General features: G+C 35.8%; 1 protein-coding gene across 2 annotated transcripts in view; it reads right to left on the bottom strand.

Moving 5' to 3' along the window:
* Positions 1-7,648: 7,648 nt before the first annotated feature.
* The window catches only part of Agpat2 (1-Acylglycerol-3-phosphate O-acyltransferase 2), a 16,682-nt gene continuing 5,075 nt past the window's right edge, over positions 7,649-19,255 (bottom strand). Inside the window, exons 2-4 of one of the 2 annotated variants that reach the window (XM_017627215.1) lie at positions 8,577-8,760; positions 8,373-8,506; positions 7,649-8,323 (exon numbers count right to left, since the gene is read on the bottom strand). In XM_017627215.1, the coding sequence (XP_017482704.1) occupies positions 7,836-8,323; positions 8,373-8,506; positions 8,577-8,752 (798 nt within the window). In that variant the 5' untranslated portion in view covers positions 8,753-8,760 and the 3' untranslated portion in view covers positions 7,649-7,835. The remainder of the gene's footprint in view (positions 8,324-8,372; positions 8,507-8,576; positions 8,761-19,255) is intronic. The other variant, XM_017627216.1, reaches the window with a different exon arrangement.

Here is a 19,255-nt window from a genome sequence, read left to right as displayed (position 1 = left end):
TTTGCGAATGCGAATATTGAAGGGACCGAAAATTACAGTTTTTTACGAGTTAAACTTGGCCAAATATTTCTATTCCGAAATAAAAGTACTTTCCGGATAATAAACAAATCGCTTATCCAAATTAAACAAGTTTGGTATCAAATGAAAGAGGACTTAAATAGCTTTAAAACTGAAATGTCTAAACGAGGAAAGCCACATATTGAAAAATATTTCAATAAAAAATGTTAATTAATAACCATAGAACAAACCTTGGGTCAGGTATGTATTTATATGAACTTCTTTAGTATTAGATTATAAAAAAAAATTATAAATCGAGGTGGTAATCTTCGTTCGTTTTTTTCTGTTTAAAAGCTATTTCAGTCCTCTTTCATATGATACCAAATTTGTTTAATTTGGATAAGCGGTTTGTTTATTGTCCGGAAAGGACGTTTATTTCGGAATAAAAAATATTAGGCCAAATTTAACACGTAAAAAAGTAACTGTTATTTTCGGTCCCTAGAATATTATGCAAATGCACTGATAACACGTATATCTGAACAGTCACAGAAGAAAGCATTAAAAATTAATTACAAAAACTAAAATCGAAAAACGCTGATGACGTTACAGGTTCTCCGAATTCCGAAACAACCAAAAGAATGAGAATGAAGAATTCTTTAGAAAACAACGGTGTTTAGACAACGATCGTGCCATGATGCTAGATTGTGAAGATGGAAGTCAGGAGGATACATCCGACATTTGCGGCCCCGATGAAATTCTCAGAAAGTAATTATTGCACCGCAATAAAAATAAATAAATATAACTGAGAGTCCTCTGGTGCAGTGTCAATCGAAATGAATTTACAACTTTGTCAAGTTTCAAGTTTTTCAAGTTTGTCGCCTAGAGCAAGTAGTTATAAATTGGCGCAGGTTTGATTTACGACCCTTTAAAAAGTTTTTATTAAATACAATGTTCAAATTTTTAAATCCAAGTACTAAAAAAACATTCAGTCTTATCATGAGTTTAATTTTCCCCGAACCGGTTCACTTTTCACTTTTGGTTTTCATGTATTTACTATGGGCGGAATACAAATTTTCGGGCGAAACTCAGGATAAGGCAGATTATTAAAAATTACTAACCTTTCCCTTTTTTATTTACCTAAGTCACCTAATTTACCCACCTAATTTATTAAAAATACATGACATCAGCATTCGCATCCGCATCCGCGCATGTTACCTTTCAAACATCCGCATCCGCATTCGCATCCGCGGATGTCTAAAATTCCTCATTCGCAACATCCCTACTCCAGAGTTATTTGAAAAAAAGTGCGAGATAAAGTTTCGCTATACTAAGACAGTGATATGATCATTCAACAGAAACTTCATAAATTATTAAACCGAATTTCCGCCAGGCAACGAAATGACAAAAAATGTATGCCACTTAAAAAATCCCATGTGGAAACAAACATGATGACACGGGAAGTATTTAATGCCCAACATAGTGGTAAAATATTTTTTCATTTAATGCCTAGTGAAAACTCAATGTTAGCCCTATTTAAGAAAACTTTTAAATTTTTTCGAAATTTTGTTTGTTTTTCACAATTGTTTAGCACAAAGGAGAAAAAAATTTACGTTTACTTTAAAATTAACCAGTATTTTAAGAAGTGTAAGGGAGCCAGTGCTGCCAACTACGTATTTCCGAGTAAAAAATCAGACTTTTATAAAAGCCCGCTAGAAAATAACTAAATTCCACAAAGCAAAAGCTGAAGAATAAATAGGTTTATATTTATATAATTTTAATCAAATTCATTTGAAACACTAGTTGAAATTAAAATTGATAATCGAATAATGCAGCTGGGATCGAAGTTAATCAGAAATGAAAAATAAGAACAAAAGTTAATACACACTATTATATACATATAAGTAAAATAACGGTGGGTTTTGGCCAAGGCACATAAATACAGGTAGAAGCCAAAATGACGTTGCTCTCATGAGAACCAAACCTTTAAACTTCAACTTGATTTTATTTTATTTCCTATATTTCGTTACGCTTAAAATGTCATGTCGTTTGTTTTTTTTGAATGTTCGTTAAAAACAAATTTTAATTAACATTTGCATTTTTGTAGTGTTGTGCGGTTTATACTTAGTGTATGTGTTAAAAATGCGGCACCTGAAGCGTTGATTTTTATGTGGTGTTAAATATAATGCAGACATCACTAATTTTTTTAACGTGCCTCAATGCCCTCGGCGTAAGGAGCGTTGGGAAAGCAGCTGTGGGGTAGAGCTGCAGCGAAATGCCTTGCTGTGCGTTAAGCATTTTAAAGCAGCAGATTTCATAAATGCACCAGGAGGTACAGGAAAGGCACGTTTGATGCCAAGTGCTCTTCCTATGACCCTTATGCCGGAAAGTCCTTCCAACAACACTGCAACTCATAAATCAAGTTGTGAAAGCTTAATAAATGATCGCGCTTCACAAACTGAGTAAGCATTGTTAAAACGCGATATATTTATAGAAATATTTTTAATTTAAGTCGTTTAGTGGAGACTTAGAACAATCCAGCTACAAACTCGAAATTCTGTTGCTGAAGTCAAGAATTGAAAATCTGGAGGGTGAAAACTCAGCACTCAAGACAGAGTTGGAGAAAGCCAAACTTATTGAAAATGCATTCCAGGGAATGTCGCAATCATTATTTGTGTTCCGTTGTTTTATTGATTGCCCAACGTTATGCCTAGTACATATATCGCTTTATACATACATTTGTATATTATACAAAATTAAAACAGGTACTATAAATATAAACTTTCAATGTATAAAAAAAAGGAAAGGAACATACAAATTAACAAATTTTAACTAAAGAAAATAAATAAATAAATACAAAACTTCAAATTTACTTAAAAACGTCAAGCAGCGAAATGTAATTTTTTTATTTTTCCTTACACACGCTCATTTTTATTTTTACTCTCCCGAAAACTTTGACTTTTGTAGGTTTGATGTCAATTTGGCTTCTACCTGTTTTTATTGTACCATGGGTTTTGGCATTTTCTACGGTGTCACTCATTTTCTTCCATACAAAGCAAGGTACATTGAACAGGTAGTATCAGTAGAGCAGCTGATTTGATTTATTTTCAAATTATTTGGTCTCGAAAATGTCAAATATTTTTAATTTTTTCTCACAAAAATTCTGAATTGTTAAAATCCATTTGCATGTGAAACCTTTTTCCATACAAAACAAGCGATTGAATAGCAGCTTTTGGAACGTTCGCCCAACTCAGCAGCACGACCGCTGATTACTGGGCCTTGCAAAGGATGGATCAATGCTTCGAGAAGCAAACAAATTTACTAGGAAAGAAAGTTGCATCAATTTTTATTTTTTCCAATTTCAATTTTTTATTTTTTATAATTTTTTGTATTTCACATGGCACGCTTTGATTTAGAAGAAAAAATTCAGAACAGTTTTTGACACTTTCGATACCAGAAGCAACAACAAAATACACGCAAATGTTGTTTTTGCTCTACTGATACTACCTGTTTAATGTGCCTTGATACAAAGTATGTTCGATTTTTTTTTGTGTGGAAGAAAATGAACACCACTGTCAACAAAAAAATAAAAAATCCCAAAAATCAACGGTAATATGTTTCGGTTTTATAATTATGCAACGGAGTGTACTGTTACCTTGTTTGACTTGTGGTTAGAGCAACTTTGAATTGTTTTTGCTTTTTTTTAACAATTGGGCAATTCACAAGGTGTCGTATTTGTCGTGTTTGTCGTGAAGTCATGATATTTCATGACAGTTGTAAAAATGTTGTTATTGTTTTGTGAAGAAAAATAACACATGACGATACAACTCTGCAACCTATGTTTATTCGGTGTTATGTGAGGTTAAGTGCTGAGATATAATAAATAATCGTAACAGGTGTTCACAACCGTCGTGTTTTAACACAACTTTTGTTAGGAATAATAACTTCACAACACCTTGTGAATTGCCCAAATGTTAACCTTTTCGTTATTTATGTGTTAAAATAAATATAAAGCAAACTTTTTGTACTTTCCGTACCTTACTTAACAGTATTCAGAAGAAACACATCGTACACAGAGCCTCCAACTTGGCTCAAACCGTGCCATTTTTGGCCGTATTTTACTTCAAATGGCACCTAATTTTCCAATTTGGCACTTTTGAAATCCTTTGTGTGTATTTCTTTTTGTCAACTAAAATTTTCTAATTTCTATTTATCTTACTTTTCATTGCACTTTTGACAGCTTTTTTGGCACTTTTATTTTTTTATTTGGCACATTTTGGCACTGCTTTATCCTCAATATGGCACTTCATAGCTAAGTATAGTTGGCAACCCTGATCGTTCTAACTGAAATTTTTTCGCCAGCGCTATAGTAGAAGTACCTATCTATGTACACTTTTAAGATGCATGCATATGAATTATGCGTGGCTTTTATTGTATCTCTGTATTTCCATAACTCCATGTGTGAGGAATAATGTATTTCTTAACAGAAGTGCTTAAAACTTAACAGTTTGGCAATTTAAAGACTGTTGAAGCTGATTTCCTTACTAGCGCCTGCAACTATACTTCTTATTTACCACCGCCGGCAGCTTTAACAATTTTATAGTGGTTTTCCGTTCTTTGGCAAATTACGCTCTGTTAGCCATAAATTTTACTATGTTTTGACCGCCTGGACCATATAGGGCATTGATTTATATTTTAAATTGCATTGTCATCGTGATTGGAACTATGCTGAAAGTCTCTACCTTGAGGGGAAGTTAGTTTAAAATCGCTTGGAAATTTCCGCGGGATGACCAAGTTAAATAAAAGCTTGTAAAAAAGCTTTCTTTAAGTTTGCTTGTTGGGATATTATATAAAGGGTTCTACAATAAGGGCGGGTAGATGTTGAACAATGTATGTATGAGTTACTAATGAAATATCGTTCAAATAAATGGTTATAAAAACGTTGATAAAAAGCTTTATTTTGAAAATTTTGAATGATGAATGATGAATTTTTAGTCAGTTTATATTCATACGCTTATAAGTGACCCTTTTTGAACCTTATTATAAGTTTATATTTATGCGCTTATAAAAAGCGGCCACTGTGGTGTAGTGGTATGCAGTGCGCGCTTCCACTCCGCAGCGCCTGGGTTCAAGCCCTGGTCAAAGCAACATCGCAAAAAAATTTAGAAAAAAGGTTTTTCTTAACAGCGGCCACCTTCTCATAAAAATACAATCGCCGTTCGAAGTCGGCGTACAACTGTAGGTCCCTCCACTTTGTGTGAAAACATCAAGGCGCACGCCACAAATCGGAGGAGAAGCTCGACCAAATACTAACATTTGTGTAAGCGCCAATCTATTACATAATTATTATTAAAAAGCCTTTTCTTGAACATTTGTTATAAGTTTATATTTATAAGCTTATAACCAAGGTTTCATTTCGATTATATTCCGCTTACTTTCAAGCGTTTTGTAAACAAAAAATCGACGTTTCGTAAGTTTAGTGTTTATAATTGTAAACTTAAAAAAGTTTTAAGTTTATTTTGCTGTTGGGTATTGCTGGCAAACGTCAGAATGCCTCTCAATTATCATGATACAATAATTTTTAGAAGGTAGTTTCACTTCAAAATTTTTGACATAAACCGTGTCTGTGACAAACGAGCAATGTGGCCACTGCTACGATATAGAACTTGGGGATTATCGCTTGTTATTTTAGATATTTTTTAACAGAACATGTAAAGATTTATATGTTTCATAACTGATCACTTAATTTTTAATATAAATATACCTATTTTATACATACATTTTTGCCACTGCTAATCACATGAATAAAAATCATAAAAATGAAAATATGACAGCAATATTTCTTGTTTATAATGGATTAGATCCATCGCACACCACGGACTTTATGGGCCGCCAATTTAGATGTGCTCGCTAGTCTTTCCATTGCACCACAACTTATTGGTCAGAGCGATTAAGCTGGTGTAATGTGCGCACCTCCATACATCTTCATGTACATATTTCAAGCGAGCCCTATCATTTAAATAGGCGGCCGATAAAGTCTGTGGTGTGCGGTGGCTCTTATAGCTGTGTCCTTACATCTATTCCGTGTGTTGCAATATCCACGAAAGCAGCAGTTAATTTTTTATGAAGAAAATTATTACAAAATATTCGAAAATTTCTCTACTTATATGTTTGGCTTTTCTTTCTTTTATTTTTCCAACATCAAAAGCTGGATTTTTTTTTTTGAAAAAGTTGGTACAACAAAAAATACGAAACACGTTTTCTGTCAGATAGCTAACATGGCGGATAAGAAGAAGAAGTGAAACTACCTTCTAAAAATTATTGTATCATGCTCAATTATTTTACCTTGTTATGTTTTTATCATGCAACAAAGTACAAATTTCAAACTAGACCAAAGTCTACTACCTAAACCTTATGGAGCATTTAGTTTCTCTACTGTAACGGAAGACGATGTGTTAAGAAGTATTTATTACATTAAATCGAATTCTATAGATGAGGACTTTATAACTTTAAAGTTTTTAAAAATGATTCTTCCATACATACTTCCAACCTTGACCCATATTTTAAACTTATTCTTCACTACTCTAATATTTCCGGATGCCTGGAATAACCCTGGCTACTCCTATTTCCCAAAGGCATAATGTTGCTTCACCATCGGATTTTCGTCCGATTAGCATCTTGTATTCGTTGTCAAAAGTCTTGGAAAAGCTAAGGATAAAGCAAATATTCAGTTATCTAGATAAAAATAAACTCCTCACATCGAATCTGTCTGGATATATGTAGAAGTGGTCACAGTTGTACCACAGCTATTCTGAAAGTAACTGAAGATTTAGGCTGGCATTTGATAGGGGTGATATAACTGTTTCATAGACTTTGTTAGACTTTTCCAACGCTTTTGACATGGTTGATCACAAAATACTTTTAGTTAAGCTAAACAAATATTTTGGATTTTCTGATGGTGTGGTAAAATTAATGGAAAATAACTTAGTAGCCCATGGCGGAATTATACCAGGCGAAGTAATTAGAGCGAGGAAAAAGATTTTGACACTGACTTGTTTATTGCGCCATGTTAGTAACCGTTGGAAAACGCTGTAGCTAAAAATAAGAGTTCGGAACTGAGGAAACTCTACTCAGGAGTTCCACAGGGGTCTATACTAGCACCAACTTTATTTAGTGTTTTCATGAACGACATCGTTAAATGCTGTAAAAACGTGTCTATCCATTTGTATGCCGATGATGCCCAAATCTACCTCTCTCTTCCAGTCAGGGTTGCCAACCGTACTATAATATGTAGTATTGTACTATTTTTTGGGTCTGCGTACTATATACTGTTGGAAAAAATATAGTATGCAAAAATACTATATTTCTTCAGTTACAAATATAAATATATTTCAGTATTTTTCAAGAAAGAAATGTTTTGAAATCGATGACATTTATACTGAAATAACAATATTAAAAGAAGTATACCTTAAAACAAACTGAACACAGATCAAAAATGGAAACATTATTAAAATATACTCAAATTCACAGTTTATACTGAAAATCTGTAGTTAACTGTGGATTCTGAGTTAACTACGCATTGTGAATTTGGCCCTTAGAAAGATTTACCAAATTTACTTAAAATTATTTCGCTCGGATACAAAATATACTCATATAAACTACACCTTAAGTAAAATTTTATTTCATATTAAGAAAGTTAAGGCACACGGCAGACTTTATACCACCAGACATAAAACTAGGCTTGGTGCGAACTTTTACAGTTCCGCTAATCTCTTATGATGAGCTTGTTTATGTTTATGTTTTTCACAGAAATGTGTGGACCGATGTATCAAGAATCTATATCATAGGCTTCGTATTTCCTGATTTAATTTTCTATATTCATTTTCCATTGTATTCCTCGTGGTTTCAATAATTTCATCTATGTGATTTCGACTATATCCAGCCGTATGGATTTCAGGTAGGATTTGTATAATGGCCTGGCCAGGGCGGAACGTTTTCCTTTCATCATTTAAAAAGTAGTATTTCGATATGACGACGGGTTGAATTGGGCATTGACTTTGCAGAGCAATGTGGAAGGGCCCTTTTTTGAAAGGTAACAAAGTCTCCGTTGTATTGCGCGTACCCTCAGGGAAAAATAAAAGCTTGCAATCACGTTCTCTGATTGCTCTAGACTCCTTCTGTAAAGCATTGATAGAGTCTTTCTTGCTTGCGCGATTAATAAAAAGCGTCCCCCATAACCAAGCTCCAAAACCAAAAAAAGGGAACAAAAGAACTTCCTTTTTCGATACTACAGTTGCCCGTCCAATTACTGGCCATAAATACGCTAACCCTAGGAAAATATGTCAGTATTTCCAGATTAGTCAATATAATATTTTTACCACATAAGTCGATGAAGCTTTGATGATTAATCAGTACAACAGCCCCTTGTTCGATGTGAATATTTTCAAGACCTCGCACTGTCATTGTAACACCTAGTGCTTTGCAAAGTTGTCGGCAACCCCAGGCTGGTATGCTGTTACGATAAATGGTAGAATTTAGAGCTGAATAAATATTTATCAGGAAAAATTTATGTATTTACTTACAGTGCATTTCGATAGTTGCGCGGCCTGAGAAGCATAAGAGGTATGCATAAGAGAACTACAGCCCCAGAGCCAATGATGAATATCGCCATTTTCAGTTTGTATGGAGCCTTTGAGGAAGCACTGAGGATGAGGGCCAACAAACAGGCTAGACCAATCATTTCGCACACGCAGGTCATTTTGCTAACTAAAAATAGAAGCAATTATAAACTATCTTAACGGTTTTTTTCGTTTCCATTATTATTTAAACTATGTATGTATGTACATAAGTACATAGTACGAGCAAGTCGGAGTAAAAGCAAGACTCCTACGAGCGGTGAAGAAAAAGCGACTGAAACTTTTCGAGCGTAAAAGCAAAACAAACATTTTTCAGCGAAAAATGAAAACGGAAAATTTCTGAGTAAAAATGAAATAACTTTTTGTCGATTTTTTGTTGTGAAGTATATGATGTTTCATTTATCCACTTAATTTGTTTGTGTTTTTTTTGCTCTGAAACTTTAAGGGCCTTATTCTGTATCACGAACGATAGGCAAGACGAACGATTCGTCTGCAGACGACAACCTCTCTGATTGCGATTTTAAACTCTATCGGTCGTCTTCGTCTCGCTTTTCATACATTACGTTGCAATGGTCTCGGTAGCGTTTAAACCGGCTAAAATGATGCCGCCGGACTAATTTTTGAAGCATTCCTCTGCAGACGAATCGTTCGTGTTGTCTATCGTTAGTGATACAGAATAAGGCTGTAAGTCCAGTTAGAGGTGCATAACCATAAAGCAGTGTTTGCATTGTTCAATTTTCACAGGCGAATCAAAAGTTGAACGAGAGTTGGCTGCCGACCAACTTCATTGAAAGCGATTTGTTGAAAGGCCTTTTGCACTATTCAACTTTCGCATTCAAAAAAAAGTTGAACAATGCAAACGCTGCTGAACGCCACAGCCATAACTTTGCCAAAACAGTAGTGGAATTCACTACGCTATTTTAAATACACTTGTTATCGTTAAGTCAACTAAACGACAAATTTATCGATTTATCGATTTAGTAAACGTTTTCGTAATAACATTCTTCTTCTTTTTTGGCGCTGTAACCGCCTAAGCGATTTTGGCCGAGTTCAGCAAAGCACGCCAGTCGTTTCTCCTCTGTGCCAACTGACGCCAATTGGAAACGCCAAGTGAAGCCAAGTCCTTCTCTACCTGATCTTTTTATCCCAGTGGGGGCCTCCCTCTTCCTCTGCTACCACCAGTGGGTTCCGAGTTGAATACTTTCAGAGCTGGAGCGTCGGTGTCCATTCGAACGACATGGCAAAGCCAGCGAAGCCGCTGTATTTTAATTCGCTGCACTATGTCCATGTCGTTGTAAAGCTCATACAGCTCATCGTTCCATCGTCTGCGGTACTCGCCGTCGCCAACGCGTAAAGGACCGTAAATCTTCCGCAAAATCTTTCTCTCAAACACCCCAAGAGCCGCCTCATCGGATGTTGTCATTGTCCATGCTTCTGCGCCATATACCAGCATGGGCATTATGAGTGACTTATAGAGCGTGGTTTTCGGACATCGAGATAGGACTTTACTCCTGAATTGCCTACTCAGTCCAAAGTAGCACTTGATGGCAAGAGTGATTCTGCGTTGGATTTCAATGCTGACATTATTATCGGTGCTGACATTATTATCGGGCTGGTTCCTAAGTAAACGAAATTCTCTACTTTCTCGAAATTGTAACTGTCAACAGTGACGTAGGTACCAAGGCGCGAATGTGCTGACTGTTTGTTTGATGACAGGAGATACTTCGTCTTGTCCTCGTTTACCACAGACCCATTCGCTTTGCTTCCCTATTCAACTTGGAAAAGGCAGAACCGACTTCGCGGTTTTTGTTACCGACGATGTCGATGTCATCGGCATAAGCCGTAACAACATTAGCTAGCGTAAAATTAGCTGTTGTTGTTAAGTTCATGACGTCTAGTTTGGTGTTGCTAGCAAAAATAAAAAGTTCTCCAGTACATGATTAAATAATAAATATAGTGAAAATATGTATTTTGAATACCTCGGTTATAATTTATCGGGACGTTTGCAGCAGTTAAACGTGTGGAGGGTAAATCGGCGTATGTTGCGAAGAGGGGACAACCCGTTTGAACTGGCCCCAACGGAGTTCCCGAAATTATACAGGCTAGGACCGAACTTGGCAGCCGATCTAGCTCAACGGTTGGAAATACATTTAAAAGTATCTAGAATAACTGCAATATCAGCTGAAAAGCAGGTCCGGCACTAGATCTTTAAGCTTAATGCAGTTTCTTATAACTAATCTTGTACTTTGGGCGGCTATGCCTCCTTTACGTTTTCATGACACTGGATGTTACCAGCGCCAGAACATTCTCCTCAGCACCTGCTCGTTATGTTGGGGGAACCATTGAGCGATCGAATGCACATATATTTCTATTTTGGTTTCGAAAAATTATGAGGAGGCATACGTTAATCACCATGGCTACCACTCATTGAATGTACAAATGGTAAGCAAATCCTTATGAAGAAAATGATTACATAATTACCACCGCGGCGTATACATATTTGGTATGGATATGCGACCCAAATTTGAAGATTTTAAACGTAAATGCAAAGTATCCGGGAGCACGACATGACTCCTATATTTGGAGCTCCTCTGCAGTGCGACAAGTCATGCAGCGAGCTTTTGCAAATGGAAACAGCAACATGTTTTTGATTGGTAATTCTTTTTGTTACTTTTGTTACAAACAACGAAAACGGCTATTTTTTTTTATATATATGTACATATGAGAACATATTGCATTGAACTGAATTTGATATAACTCGGCTTTGGAGCCACCTATCGAAAAAGCTAAAAGTTTTTGCACTCCTCCTCCGAAACACCTTTCCAACAAAGTAACAATCTTTCGAATCGGTTAAGAAACATAGGAGAAAATTGTTCCCAATTATTCATGCTTGCCTATTTATATATGGATATATGAGGACATATTGTAACTGTAAATCAACCGTCGTTGCGTGCGGACGTGTTTTTTATCGCTCTCGGTTTTCGAATATTTGCTAATGGGTTCCATAACTTTATTAGTGTCAAATAGATTACTAACACTTAATGAAGTTTTTTCTATGTTCGTGCATAATTTTTGAGACAGTGACTCTTGTATATTATAAGCAAATAACGAAAAAAGACGTTCCTATTAAAAATGCCTTGCTGCTGTAACCATAAAGTTGAGCGTTCGCAACCAAAGATCCAGTGCGCAAAGTGCAATGAACTATTTCATTTAGAATGTGTGAATATTTTGCCAGCAGACGCTGAGTTTCTGCTTAACTCAGAGAGGCCTTTTCGNGTGCAAGGTGTGTGCTGAAGCTCGGCGATATTCTATTCGCTCTCCGCCTCCTCCTGTTATTCTTAACGCGAGTGTTGTTGCTACTAATGCAATTGCTTCGGATTCCTCTAGCAAAGAAATCGGTGCCCATCGCAATAACAACCTCCCACAGCAGCACAAAATTCCTAAAAGTGCCTCGCCTAATCAACTAACTAGTACAGCAAGTGGGTCTATCGAAAATGCCAATAATAACCTTAATCTAAACTTAGTGCCGAAAGAGATTGCTACTCTTAGGGCAGAAAATGACCGCGCTGTCTCGCTAAAGTAAGTGATACCACCAGTGTTGCCGCGCCGTCTCAAGAAAATGTATCCCTGACCAAGCCAAAAATGTATCCAAATATATCCAATTTTCTTTTTTTACATATACATCTCATAATTTGTAAGAAAACCAAACATTTTCATGAAAAAGACATAATTTAACCCATCCTAAGGACTTGGAATACATGTGCATAAAATCAAACATTTGTAATTTCAATTTATAAAGTACATTTTTTGTGCATAAGTATTTTGCAAAGTAAATATAATAAATAGCAAGTACACTCTAAAAAGAGCATGTAAAACTACTACTGAAAAGTATCTATTTTTCAACAAGAATCTGTATAAATATACGTATAGGATGTTCAGTATTTGATTTTGAACTTGAGATCTTTAAAATATACACATAAATACACATATATAGAATGTTTAAAATTGCAAAAATTTTCAAACTACAAATACATTTCCTACTAATAATAAACATTACTTTATTTTAAACATTTTATGTGTAATTTTGCTCTTCCGACAAATTCGTTATGTAAAAGTAAACAGGCAATGATTAATTTTATTACACGGCATGCAAATTTGCACACATTAAAAGAGGAAACTGGTTACTTCTCTCAATATGCGCAAATAAACAAAATTTTTTTAGAGTGTATTTAAAGTCTTTTCAGTAAAATTCATAAAAGTTTCCTTAAATAAATCAAATTTAGTTTTTTAAACTACATTGAAATCTTCTTTCTTTTTAAATTAACAAATGAAAATATGTGATATGAAAGAGATTACTACAGAAAGAGTATAATTTACTTTATGTATATCGTCGTTTAAAGTACAAAACCGCGTATCGTTATTCTGCAAAACCGCGTAACTGACATTTGCTGCCGAAAATTGGATTTGCTCACGCAAGCTCTTGGCTCAATCCTTATCCATTCGTCCTGAAATATACTAGCCAGAAATACGATTGCTTTATAAAAAAGAGATCCATTTTGAAATATAAGTGTTTTTACTCTATAGAAAATAATTTATGCAACGTCACATACGCGGTTTTGCATTATCTTGATACGCGGTTTTGCATTTTGTTGATACGCGATTTTGTACTTTAAACCACGATATGTATATTAAGATCTTGCATAAAGTATCCTTTTAAGCTAATTAAAGCAATTGCGCTTATACCTATTTTGGTGAGATCTCTTCATATGTTCATTGCTTCGTTCACAAAAAATAAAATGCTTTAATTTCACGCTTAAGTAGCGATTCTTTATACGTGGATACCACTAGTGAGTCCAACAACAAGCAGCAGGTATCATTGGGTTCGATTTTCAATGCAATCGTCTCTCTACGTGCTGAGAATGCTCGTATGCATAATCCCATTTCAACTCTTCATGACTATAATCAGGCATGGGCAGAGAGTTAGCAGGTGCTAAAAGAGCGTAAGCGTTGCGTGTACGTATACAAGCGAGAGCGCATCGATGAGAACACGACAGCATGCTAAATGAATTAGGTACACTAACGCATGCTCACTTTTAGCTCACGCTTGTTTGTGGTAGTGCCCACCTCTGAATATAATAATAAATTAACAAACAAGGCGGACAGCATGCATTCGGATCTCTTACATATGCAGCGTAGCCTTCGGGAAAAAGGTGATGCTATAAAATCACTCACAATGGAAATCAAAGATCTACGTGCTACTGTTAGTGTTGCTTTTGTGAAGGTACGTAGTCAAAAAGAAGCGAATTACGAAATGGTGCACTTATTGATGTTAGTACCACTAACAATCTGCGATCATATCGCGCATGGAAGCCAAAACTTAAGTTCTGAACACATTGAAAACGACGAGCTACCGACCACAGCTTCCAATTTGTCATCTTTATTATCTAAGCGCTTTGTCGATGGCGACATGACTTCTTTGAACGCTGCAGCGACATCATGAATTTGTACGAGTTTGACATAAAAGAAGAGGAAGAACCTTATCTGTCGCCAGAAAAATAGAAATAGATCTAATCGGGCCACAACCACAGCCGCCGCGTAGCCCGGTCGTCGCCAAAATAATTATCTACATAAGAGTACGTGTTAAAATAATTTGACAGCTGTGGTTTGTAGCTCGTTGTTTTCATTGTGTTCGGGCTATAAGGCTAAAACCTCTGTAGTTGCTAATAATGCCCTCGCTGTCCCCTGCAAAAATCGTTGGACCATGTAGTCTATTTGTGGTATATTGGAGTACTTACAAAAGTGCTCCTCTGTCATGCTGTAGCGGACCAACTCGTGTCTCTGCACCAGCTTATTGTTACCCTATCACTGCTCGTGCTTTAACGAAATGTGATTGAAGTTAAGCATTTGAAAGTACATTTGCATGTCTGGCTGTAGCTAAACGTGTAGAGATGCTAGCTATTATTTCTTAGCTCCCAGCATGTTCGGGTTCGAATGTCGTCAGAGGCAACATGTAATTTTTAATTTTTGTTTGTGGTTTTTATTCATTTCAAAAAAAGCATCTGCGAAGTGAAGAACAAAAGCGTGTACAAACGAAAAAATATAACAACAATGTCATTGGAGTATGTTAGGAGTAGTTTTGTGCTACTCTGATGTAATGCAGAGATGGAGTACATGGTCCTGCCCTAGGACATCGCAATGTTAATTGGACCATATTTTTTATATGAATTGTGGTTAATTTTGGAGTACTCCTTGGTCCTTCGGGAGTACTCTTTACATGCATGCATGGAGTAGTCGCGATTTTTGCAGGGTCTCTACTGTTGTCTCTGGTGCTTCTGATAAAAATGTGTACACTCATGCTGGCTCGGTGCTGCCAACGAATGTTACACACACTTCCACATATACTGAAATGCCTGCGGTCTCTGTTGCTGCTGGTACTGCTGTTAAAAATGTGTACACTCATGCTGGTTCGGCGTTGCCAATGAACGCTGCGCACACACACATATGCTGATATGTTAAAGACGACTGCTGATAACTCGACTGCGAATTTTACATACTCATTGGCGCCTGCTGTTAGCTCTGCAGAGATCAAAAATGCACAGTGGTCTACTGTTGAGAATAAAAGGGGAAAAAAACAAGTAAGGGTTGTTGGTACAAACATTAGCAAAGACTTGGATGTGGCTGTCCGATATAAGTGGTTACATCTAGCGTCATTCTCGCCATCTGTTTCGGAAGAAGATATAATAAACTATGTTTCCAATCAGGCGGGTTTGAACAAAGATACATTAGTATGCTATAAACTAGTTAAAAAAGATGTGGAAATTTCAAGTCTAAAGCGTGTAAACTTCAAGCTGGCGGTGCCGGAGACAATGTTTTCTAAATTGCTTAGTTCGGAAATCTGGCCCACTAACGTGACGGTCAAACCTTTTCGGTTTTTTCCAAAGGACCAACAACAGCCGCTTCAGACATAGTTAATTCTCCCCCCTTTTGCTAATAGCTTAAGGGTATACTTCCAAAATATGTCTGGCATGCGAACAAAAGATGATATTGTGCATTATTTTACTGCGCAGATGGATAACGACGTCTATGTACTTGTTGAGACATGGTTAACCTCAAACTTTTTTGATGCTGAATTCTTCGATGCTAACCTCTTCAACGTCTTTCGTAAAGACAGGGATGCTGTGAAAACTGGTTGCCAAAGAGGTGGTGGTGTAATCGTTGCTGTCAAGCGCGAACTACGCGCGCTCCTGATCTCTCTAGCTAATGATGATTCACTTCTGGATCAACTTTGCGTCAGTATTAGTGGCAACTCTTCAAAAGAATCCCTGTATGTAGTAACCTCATATATACCACCAGGAAGCTCATATGAGTTATAACTACAAAGCACATGCTGATAATATTTCATCATTAGTTTTAATTATTTTGCGTGATAACCATTAATGTGTTCTGGGAGACTTTAGTTTATCCAATATTAATTGGGTTAGCAGTGAGTCATGCCCTAGTCTCATAGCTCATAATATGGTTGCCGATCATGAATTATATTTAGTAGATAGTATTTTGAGTCTTAACTTGAAGCAAATTAATAGTTTTGCTAATGAATTAAACAGAATATTAGATCTTATTTTTGTCAGTGATAACTTGAATTACCGAATTTGCGACTGTATTAACCAGGGACCGCAAATAACGATTATCCTTTGAAATTTCAACTCAAAAAATCACGCGGAAAGAGAAATGCTACGTGCATAAGGAGTAAACCAATATATTTCTTATTACTCGGAGTACCTTCAGCGGCACTAATTTTTATTTTTTAATTTTTACTTATAAAAATCAAGTTTAATCATTATATTTTGAGTTGTATTTTTTACTCAGAAAATAATCGTTATGTTTTGAGTTTTGTTTTTTGCTCGGAAAATAATCGTTACGTTTTAAGTTTTATTTTTTGCTCGGAAAATAATGATTACGTTTTAAGTTTTATTTTTTGCTCGGAAAATAATCGTTATTTCTTGAGTTTTATTTTTTTCTCAGAAAATAAAACTTAATTTTTGCGTATGCGCATGCGCATGTGTGAATACACAGGGGGCGGCTGCATTGAACCTTTAACGCCACTGTGGAGTGAGTAATGAAAATACAGATACCAGGGCAGAAACAAAGAGAACCACATTTCTAAAGAAAAAGTGCAAAAAAGCGCATACGCATACGCAAAAATTAAGTTTTATTTTCTGAGAAAAAAAAGNACGTAACCATTATTTTTCGAGCAAAAAATAAAACTTAAAACGTAACGATTATTTTCCGAGCAAAAAATAAAACTCAGTTAATAACGATTGAAAAGTGATTTTTATAATAAAACTTATAACCGTTACGGTCCCTGGTATTAACCCAATTACAGCTACGGATAAACATCATATTCCACTAGTTATAAAGTTAGACTTTTATTGTTTTTCCGCTATTAAGGACAACAAATTGTCATTTAATTACTCATTACGCGATTTTTTTAGTTTTAATGAACTATTGTCGAACATTAACTGGGATGATTTGTTTACTAACCTAGACACTGCATACTGTTTTTCTATATTGAAGTCAATCTTATATGAACTCTGCCTGGATAATATACCGGTTAAAAAGAAAAAGCCGTATAAATTGCCCTGGTATTCAAAAGATTTAAGAAACCTAAAAAACCTTAAAAACAAATTCTTTAAAAAATTTAAAACTAACTATGTTCGTGACACTGAGTAGAATAATAAATCTAACCCCAAATTGTTCTGGAACTACGTGAAATCAAAGAAAGGAAAGAAATTAGGTTTTCAAGTTGACTGTATTTATACAGACTTCTCAAAAGCGTTTGACAGAGTGTCACATAGTATATTAATTCAAAAGCTTGCTTGCATTGGCTTTCATTCTATTTTTCTGCGTTGGTTGGACTCGTACTTGTGTAACAGACGGTGTGTTGTCTCAATTGACGGGGCTACTTCTAGCCCGTTCGTTCCATCTTCTGGAGTGCCACAGGGTAGTGTCTTAGGTCCACTTCTTTTTATACTTTTCATCAATGACATTAGTAGTTGTTTTTCTTTTGCAAAATTTCTGCTTTATGCGGACGATTTAAAAGTTTTCTCTGTAATTAAAAACACATCTGATGCAATTAGGCTTCAAGATGATATTGATAACCTTCATTTGTGGTGTCTGAAGTCACGCCTTTCCTTGAACATTAGTAAGTGTTTTCAACTAACGTACTCTAAAATTTCCAATTCTCTGCTTACCAGTTATCATATATCGGCTAATGATCTAAATCATGCTGATGAGATGAAAGACCTTGGCGTAGAGTTTGATGATCGATTTTCTTTCAATAAACACATTAGCTATGTAACTGTAAAGGCGTATTCTGTTCTAGGCTTTGTAAGACGCAATGCCTCAAAACTCCCGGATCCTTATACATTCAAGTTACTGTATTCATCATTTGTTCGGTCACATCTCGAATATGCGGTTTTTTTTGGAGGCCGTATAATCAGAATGCTATAAACAGGTTTGAACGTGTTCAAACAATTTTTCTCAAGTTTGCCCTTCGCTGTTTGAACTTTTCAGACCCCGTGCCGTCATATTCTTCACGTCTCATGCTTTTGAATCTCAAGTCCTTACAAAGTCGCAGGTCTGTCTTGTGCCTTTCGTTTACATATAATATTAATGGTATTGTTGATTTAACGTTTTTGTTAGAAAGGATAAGATTTAATATCCCCAGGCGATCCCTTAGAAATTTCCTTCCGTTTTATGGTTGTAATGTTAGAACGCAATACGCCAGTAAAACCCCGATTTATCGTGCCATCAGTGAATTTAATGCCATGAATAATGTACTCGAGGAAGACTTTTCAATCCCAAAGATGGCTTTTTTAAATCTTTTGAATTCCTATTTTTAGCTTTATGAATTATTTCTAATAGTACTAAACTATTGTTGTACTCTTCTAGTCTGCAATGTTATTATAAAACCATAGACTAAATAAATAAATAAATAAAAAATGTTGTATGGAACTGAATTTGACATAACTTGGCTTTGGAGCTATCTGGCTCATTTTTGGCAGGTGTATTTATCCTTATGTAGCGAATGTATATTCTGAGTTTGAAGCAAATCGGGCTACAAATGCGATTTTTTAGTATAGCTCGACCCCTGCGCCTCCTATCGGAAAAGTCAAAAGTTTGTGCACACCTGCTCCAAAACANCTGAGTTTGAAGCAAATCGGGCTACAAATGCGATTTTTTAGTATAGCTCGCCCCCTGCGCCTCCTATCGGAAAAGTCAAAAGTTTGTGCACACCTGCTCCAAAACACCTCTCCAACAAAGCAACAATCGTTCGGGTCGGCTAAGAAACATAGGAGAAAATTGTTCCCAATTAATTCATGTTTGCCTATTTATATATAGATGTAGCGAATGTATATTCTGAGTTTGAAGCACATCGGACTATAAATGCGATTTTTTAGTATAGCTCGACCCCTGAGCCTCCTATCGGAAAAGCTAAAAGTTTGTGCACACCTGCTCCAAAACACCTTTCCAACAAAGCAACAATCATTCGAATCGGTTAAGAAACATAGGAGAAAATTATTCCCAATTATTCATGCTTGCCTATTTATATAATATACTAGCAG

The sequence above is a fragment of the Rhagoletis zephyria genome, unplaced genomic scaffold (genome assembly GCF_001687245.7).
Source record: "Rhagoletis zephyria isolate East Lansing unplaced genomic scaffold, Rhagoletis_zephyria_1.1 Rzeph_scaffold_05111, whole genome shotgun sequence".
NCBI lineage: Eukaryota > Metazoa > Arthropoda > Insecta > Diptera > Tephritidae > Rhagoletis > Rhagoletis zephyria.
Note: the sequence above shows the minus strand (reverse complement) of the source record. Positions and strands in the feature narration are given on the sequence as shown.